This window comes from Sitophilus oryzae, unplaced genomic scaffold, assembly GCF_002938485.1.
Source record: "Sitophilus oryzae breed Bouriz unplaced genomic scaffold, Soryzae_2.0 scaffold_1536_pilon_pilon, whole genome shotgun sequence".
In the NCBI taxonomy this organism is placed as follows: Eukaryota; Metazoa; Arthropoda; class Insecta; order Coleoptera; family Curculionidae; genus Sitophilus; species Sitophilus oryzae.
Genome location: NW_022146210.1, coordinates 2,463,161 through 2,471,047, shown reverse-complemented (window position 1 = coordinate 2,471,047; position 7,887 = coordinate 2,463,161). Strand labels below are relative to the sequence as shown.

Below are 7,887 nucleotides of genomic sequence, written 5' to 3'. Positions count from 1 at the left end.
ATTAAAACATTGTTTATGAAACCTAAATAGTCTTTGAATATGCCTATTTACCTATAACACAGCAAGTATCTACTTATAAATATGTTTATGTTACTACATACTTTATTAAACATTTTGCTAAAATAATAATATACCTTCTAAATTACCACATATTAATAAATAAAAAAATAAATACTTATCACAAATGTTTAACTAAATACTAAATACTATACTAGTATATAAAATTATAAAATTTTAGAAATAGTAACTTAATAACTAATTACTAAACTAAAATATATAATTTAAAAATATAATATAATACTAGTATATAAAATTCTAAAATTTTAGAAATAGTAACTTAATAACTAATTACTAAACTAAAATATATAATTTAAAAATATAATATAATAAAACAAAATCTAATACGCACCAAAAATAAATAAAATAATGCATCCTATATATTTACTATATTTGCTTTGAAAAATTCTTCCCATTGCAAATATAGCAACATATAGGATGCATTATAATATATAAATTACTGTTACACACACCACATTTACCACCAATTGTCATATTGTTTATATTGTCTGGTAAAAGTTTTGTGGTGAAGTGCCACGACACATGTTGATGGGAACCGTACGGAACCCACGTCTGATGTCGATAGTAGCACTCACCACATAATCGCACATTACGAACAGTACCACTAACAACTGTGTTCAACGTCACTCTCACATAATGTTGAAACACACAAAACACTCCGGATTCTAAAGCTCGTCGATATTCTGATACACCAATATAGTTTGCCCTAACTGATATATGGGAATCAGATATATCATTGTCTTCACATCCGGAGTCGTTTGAGTCTTCAACATCATCAGGAGCCAATCCTTCTGCGTTATTAATATCCCGCTGCGCCATAATATTTATTCTTCTTTCCACTGTTTCTTCTGGATGCTGTCGGTTTCAGAAGAATTCATACAGTCTTTGGAATAGATCCATTTCTACAAAATTGCAAACACAAAACAAAATAATAAATAAATAGAAAAAATAGTATACACAAAGTCATACCTATGTCGTCTCTCTATACCTCTGTACCACACGTACTCAAGTTTTATTCTCGATATATTCCAGCAAGCTTTTATTATTTAAAGCTCCATTTATAAGAAAATGAAAGGGAACCTTTGAAAAATATTAACTTTGAGAACCAGTTTTTCCACTCCAAAGGTCAATGAACTTTCAAGGAAAATGGTGTTTTTTGCCGTTTTGTAAAAAAAATGGTGTTGTTTAAGAGGAAGGAGGCTGAGGGGATATAGCAGGATTGATGACCTAAGATGAGAAAGAACTGGTTGGATAGGAATGCAACCAGTAGAAGGTTAAAGTAGGGAGCAAGTATAAAACCGTCTGCAGTTACAACAGACTGTGTACTTTCAAGAAGTTCTTGTAATAAATTTATGGTTTCGGTTTTTAGATTTTCGATTTATTTTGTGTTGTGAATTGTTTGTGTCTATCAGGTAAATATTTTTTTAAATGGATCCTGCAAAAATTAATATTTTACAAATAATTTCGATGAACAATTTTTCTGACCCTCATTTGATTTTTAAATCAGACTTGATAAACACTGAAACTAATAACATGACTACACCTAACATCATTACACCAACTATTAATTTCAATCAAGAATTAGCCAATTTCTTGAATGAAATTGATAATAGTGACATCATAAACACAGACAATCTTTTTACACCATTGGAAATAGAAAACTTTGCTGATTTAAACAAATTTTTAACAGATGTCGAAAATAAAGAAATTGATTTTGACGAAATATTTTTAGATGAACTCACGAATGACTCTATTTCCGTTTCAAAATTTGAGGAGACGTTAATGCAGAATAGTGAATGTAATAATTCTTTTAATACTGATAAACATAAAGTAATTAATAATTTTGATGATGAACTAGATTTAGTAATTGAATGCATTAACGACTCCAAAAATGAGGGTCAGACTAGTTCCTATCAAAACATATCTCCTTTTTCACCGACACACTCTCAAAAAATAGAGTTTAGTTCCGATGAAAAAGGAGAAACGTTTAAGAATAAAATCGAAAATAGTAAACCAAGCTTTATTATCAACAAAAATAAGAAAACTTTTAAAAAATATTTAAAACCATTTTCTAAATTAAAAACTCTCAGCTTCGCTCTCGAACAATTTATAAAACAAACAAACATAACAAGTAAAAATAATGCAGAACTACAATATTTAAAAAAATCTTTCGATAAGTTCGTGGATTCATTTAATTAAATATTTACATTTTTTCATTTATTTTTTAATTAAATTATATTTGTACATTCTTTTTTCCAAACTTAACCTTACATACAATAAAACCATAAAATTATTTTACAGTATAAAATTGAAAGATGTTTATTTGTCCATCGTGTAAAAAAATCTTTACCCGTAAAGACAACCTATCTCGCCATTTAAAGAGTGCCTGCAACAAATCTTTCTTTCTAAACAGATGGTTGACAAAGTCTACACCTGAAGAAAAAAGTAAGATTTTTCCATTTTATGTTATAACCTTTTGAAATTAACAAAATAATTGTCTTTATAGAGAAATATTGTCATATATAGAGAGTCTTTATAGAGTCGTTATAGAGTCTTTATAGAGTCAATATCACAAAATTTATGGTTTGGTCATCTGCGATCAAACACACACAAAAATAATTCTAAAATAATTGAACAACCAGGAGTACAAATTATTAAATCTGCATTCAAAGAACGAATAATAACATATAGATTATCTATGGAGGAGATGATCTTAAATGTTAAAAATTACTTTATAAAATTGGAACAAAAGATTCTTCGTATATTTGAGGATCAATTAAGAAAACATACATGCATTAAAATTAATATGGAGCTTTTTGGCTATTATTATAATCCAAGTACTGAAAATCATTCAACACTCCATTTAAAGTGATTTGCAATAGTGCCGAAACAAAGGATTTGATAGAAGAATTTGTAACAGTTATTGACAATAAGGCAGATGAGTTTGCAGAAAAAGATTCGGGTAAGTGTTTAACTTTAATCTAAAATATATATGTAATTAATTTTTATTTCTGGTTTCAGGATGGATCTTACTTAATTTTATTCATTTGAAATTAACATCAATAAATTCAATCCTTTGAGAGCATCATCATTTATTGAACTACCTCCTGAAATAGTACGACGTCAAGCTGTAGTTAACATAAGAAATAACGATGACTACTGCTTCGCATGGTCCATAGTTGCAGCTCTTCATACTCCAACAGGTGTTGACTTTGTTACATCATCATACCCTCATTATTCAACGGTTTTGAACACTGCAGGTATTAACTTTCCAATATCATTAAAAGACATCAAGAAATTTGAAAATCAAAACAATATTTCTATCAATGTATACGGTTTAGAAAAATATTATAATAAAATTTCTAATAATGAGGAATATGAAGTAATTGGTCCTCTACATTTCACAAATGCTAAAAAAAATATTCATGTTAATTTATTATTGATAAACGATGATGATGGAAATCTTCATTATTGCTACATTTCCGATCTTTCGAAATTAATTTCTAAACAACTTAGTAAACACAATGGTAGAAAATATTTATGTGAAGGATGTTTGCAATATTTTGATACAGAACAAAAATTACAATACCATAATAGTTATGATTGTGATCATGTTAAAATTAATTTGCCTTCTAAAGAACTAGTTAAAGATAAATATGGAAATGTGGCATATGAAAATATATTAAAATTTGTTAATTATCAAAAACAAATGGAAGTTCCTTTTGTGATTTATGCAGACTTTGAATGTATTTTAAAACCATTAAATAATAATGAAAATGTAGAAGATCCAAATAGTTCATATACTGTAAAAAAATTTGAACATATTCCATACTCTTTTGCATATTATATCAAATGTTCATTTGATGATGATTATTCTAAGTTTGAAAAATATAGAGGTTTGAATAGCGAAAAAGTTTTTATAAATTCTCTAGAACAAGATGCGTTAAATTTGTAACACACATTTTTAAAGACTCCTAAGAAAATGAATACTCTAACAGAATTAGAACAAACTACACATAACAATGCTAAAAACTGTCATATTTGTGATAAGCCACTTTTAGGGGATAAAGTTGCCGATCATTGTCACATTACAGGCAACTATAGAGGACCAGCTCATTCTTTGTGTAATATAAATTATAAAATTCCTAATTTTATTCCAGTTATAATGCACAACTTACGTAATTACGACAGCCACCTATTTTTAAAGAATATGTGTTCAAATAAAGAACAACTATCAGTAATTCCCCAAAATAAAGAGAAATATATTTCTTTTGAAAAACACATTCTCGTAGATAATTATTTTGATAAACATACAAAAAATTAAAAAAAAAGAAATTTATCATTGAGATTTATCGACTCCTTTCAATTTTTATCATTTTCTCTATCTAATTTAGCAGATACTTTGATAGATGAACAATGTAAAGAAATAAAAAAGATTTTCGAAGATGAGGAACAATTTAAACTTATTCGTCAAAAAGGTGTATTTCCATATAGTTATATTGACAGTTTTGAAAAATTAGAGGAAACTGCTTTAGCTAAAAAAGATCAGTTTTTTAACAGTTTAACAGATGAACATATTACTGACGAGGAATACCAAAGAGCTCTTAAAGTTTGGGATCTTTTCGAATGTGAAAGTATAGGAAATTATTCAGATATTTATTTGCTATCAGATACTTTACTTTTAGCTGATATTTTCGAAAATTTTCGAAAAACATGTTTGTCTACTTATAAACTAGACCCTGCACACTTTTATACTTTTCCCGGAAGGAGGCTGAGGGGATATAGCAGGATTGATGACCTAAGATGAGAAAGAACTGGTTGGATAGGAATGCAACCAGTAGAAGGTTAAAGTAGGGAGCAAGTATAAAACCGTCTGCAGTTACAACAGATTGTGTACTTTCAAGAAGTTCTTGTAATAAGTTTATGGTTTCGGTTTTTAGATTTTCGATTTATTTTGTGTTGTGAATTGTTTGTGTCTATCAGGTAAATATTTTTTTAAATGGATCCTGCAAAAATTAATATTTTACAAATAATTTCGATGAACAATTTTTCTGACCCTCATTTGATTTTTAATTCAGACTTGATAAACACTGAAACTAATAACATGACTACACCTAACATCATTACACCGACTATTAATTTCAATCAAGAATTAGACAATTTCTTGAATGAAATTGATAATAGTGACATCATAAATACAGACAATCTTTTTACACCATTGGAAATAGAAAACTTTGCTGATTTAAACAAATTTTTAACAGATGTCGAAAATAAAGAAATTGATTTCAACGAAATATTTTTAGATGAACTCACGAATGACTCTATTTCCGTTTCAAAATTTGAGGAGACGTTAATGCAGAATAGTGAATGTAATAATTCTTTTAATACTGATAAACATAAGGTAATTAATAATTTTGATGATGAGCTAGATTTAGTAATTGAATGCATTAACGACTCCAAAAATGAGGGTCAGACTAGTTCCTATCAAAACATATATCCTTTTTCACCGACACACTCTCACAAAATAGAGTTTAGTTCCGATGAAAAAGGAGAAACGTTTAAGAATAAAATCGAAAATAGTAAACCAAGCTTTATTATCAACAAAAATAAGAAAACTTTTAAAAATATTTAAAACCATTTTCTAAATTAAAAACTCTCAGCTTCGCTCTCGAACAATTTATAAAACAAACAAACATAACAAGTAAAAATAATGCAGAACTACAATATTTAAAAAAATCTGTCGATAAGTTAGTGGATTCATTTAATTAAATATTTACACTTTTTCATTTATTTTTTAATTAAATTATATTTATACATTCTTTTTTCCAAACTTAACCTTACATATAATAAAACCATAAAATTATTTTACAGTATAAAATTGAAAGATGTTTATTTGTCCATCGTGTAAAAAAATCTTTACCCGTAAAGACAACCTATCTCGCCATTTAAAGAGTGCCTGCAACAAATCTTCCTTTCTAATCAGATGGTTGACAAAGTCTACACCTGAAGAAAAAAGTAAGATTTTTCCATTTTATGTTATAACCTTTTGAAATTAACAAAATAATTGTCTTTATAGAGAAATATTGTGAAGAATGCAAAGAGTCAATATCACAAAATTTATGGTTTGGTCATCTGCGATCAAACACACACAAAAATAATTCTAAAATAATTTAACAACCAGGAGTACAAATTATTAAATCTGCATTCAAAGAACGAATAATAACATATAGATTATCTATGGAGGAGATGATCTTAAATGTTAAAAATTACTTTATAAAATTGGAACAAAAGATTCTTCGAATATTTGAGGATCAATTAAGAAAATATACATGCATTAAAATTAATATGGAGCTTTTTGGCTATTATTATAATCCAAGTACTGATAATCATGATGTAAAATCATTCAACACTCCATTTAAAGTGATTTGCAATAGTGCAGAAACAAAGGATTTGATAGAAGAATTTGTAACAGTTATTGACAATAAGGCAGATGAGTTTGCAGAAAAAGATTCGGGTAAGTGTTTAACTTTAATCTAAAATATATATGTAATTAATTTTTATTTCTGGTTTCAGGATGGATCTTACTTAATTTTATTCATTTGGAAATTAACATCAATAAATTCAATCCTTTGAGAGCATCATCATTTATTGAACTACCTCCTGAAATAGTACGACGTCAAGCTGTAGTTAACATAAGAAATAACGATGACTACTGCTTCGCATGGTCCATAGTTGCAGCTCTTCATCCTCCAACAAGTGTTGACTTTGTTACATCATCATACCCTCATTATTCAACGGTTTTGAACACTGCAGGTATTGACTTTCCAATATCATTAAAAGACATCAAGAAATTTGAAAATCAAAACAATATTTCTATCAATGTATACGGTTTAGAAAAATATTATAATAAAATTTCTAATAATGAGGAATATGAAGTAATTGGTCCTCTACATTTCACAAATGCTAAAAAAATATTCATGTTAATTTATTATTGATAAACGATGATGATGAAAATCTTCATTATTGCTACATTTCCGATCTTTCTAAATTAATTTCTAAACAACTTAGTAAACACAATGGTAGAAAATATTTATGTGAAGGATGTTTGCAATATTTTGACACAGAACAAAAATTACAATACCATAATAGTTATGATTGTGATCATGTTAAAATTAATTTACCTTCTAAAGAACTAATTAAAGACAAGTATGGAAATGTGGCATATGAAAATATATTAAAATTTGTTAATTATCAAAAACAAATGGAAGTTCCTTTTGTGATTTATACAGACTTTGAATGTATTTTGAAACCTTTAAATAATAATGAAAATGTAGAAGGTCCAAATAGTTCATATACTGTAAAAAAATTTGAACATATTCCATACTCTTGCATATTATATCAAATGTTTATTTGATGATGATTATTCTAAGTTTGAAAAATATAGGGGTTTGAATAGCGAAAAAGTTTTTATGAATTCTCTAGAACAAGATGCGTTAAATTTGTATCACACATTTTTAAAGACTCCTAAGAAAATGAATACTCTAACAGAATTAGAACAAACTACACAAAACAATGCTAAAAACTGTCATATTTGTGATAAGCCACTTTTAGGGGATAAAGTTGCCGATCATTGTCAGATTACAGGCAACTATAGAGGATTAGCTAATTCTTTGTGTAATATAAATTATAAAATTCCTAATTTTATTCCAGTTATAATGCACAACTTACGTAATTACGACAGCCACCTATTTTTAAAGAATATGTGTTCAAATAAAGAACAACTATCAGTAATTCCCCAAAATAAAGAGA

The 7,887-nt window shown here is 27.5% G+C and overlaps 1 protein-coding gene across 1 annotated transcript; it reads left to right on the top strand.

Moving 5' to 3' along the window:
• Positions 1-6,411: 6,411 nt before the first annotated feature.
• Positions 6,412-7,258, top strand: LOC115878941. The gene is made up of 2 exons (XM_030895550.1): positions 6,412-6,592; positions 6,652-7,258. Exons 1-2 carry the CDS (start codon positions 6,424-6,426, stop codon positions 7,071-7,073), a joined length of 591 nt encoding a protein of 196 aa, XP_030751410.1. The 5' UTR covers positions 6,412-6,423; the 3' UTR covers positions 7,074-7,258.
• The last annotated feature ends 629 nt before the right edge of the window (positions 7,259-7,887 follow it).

Bases quoted from the DNA above. Each gene is read 5' to 3' on its own strand.
- LOC115878941 (XM_030895550.1), top strand. From the start codon at position 6,424: ATGGAGCTTTTTGGCTATTATTATAATCCAAGTACTGATAATCATGAT. The intron at 6,593-6,651 runs GTAAGTGTTTAA...TTCTGGTTTCAG, and splicing joins GTTTGCAGAAAAAGATTCGG to GATGGATCTTACTTAATTTT.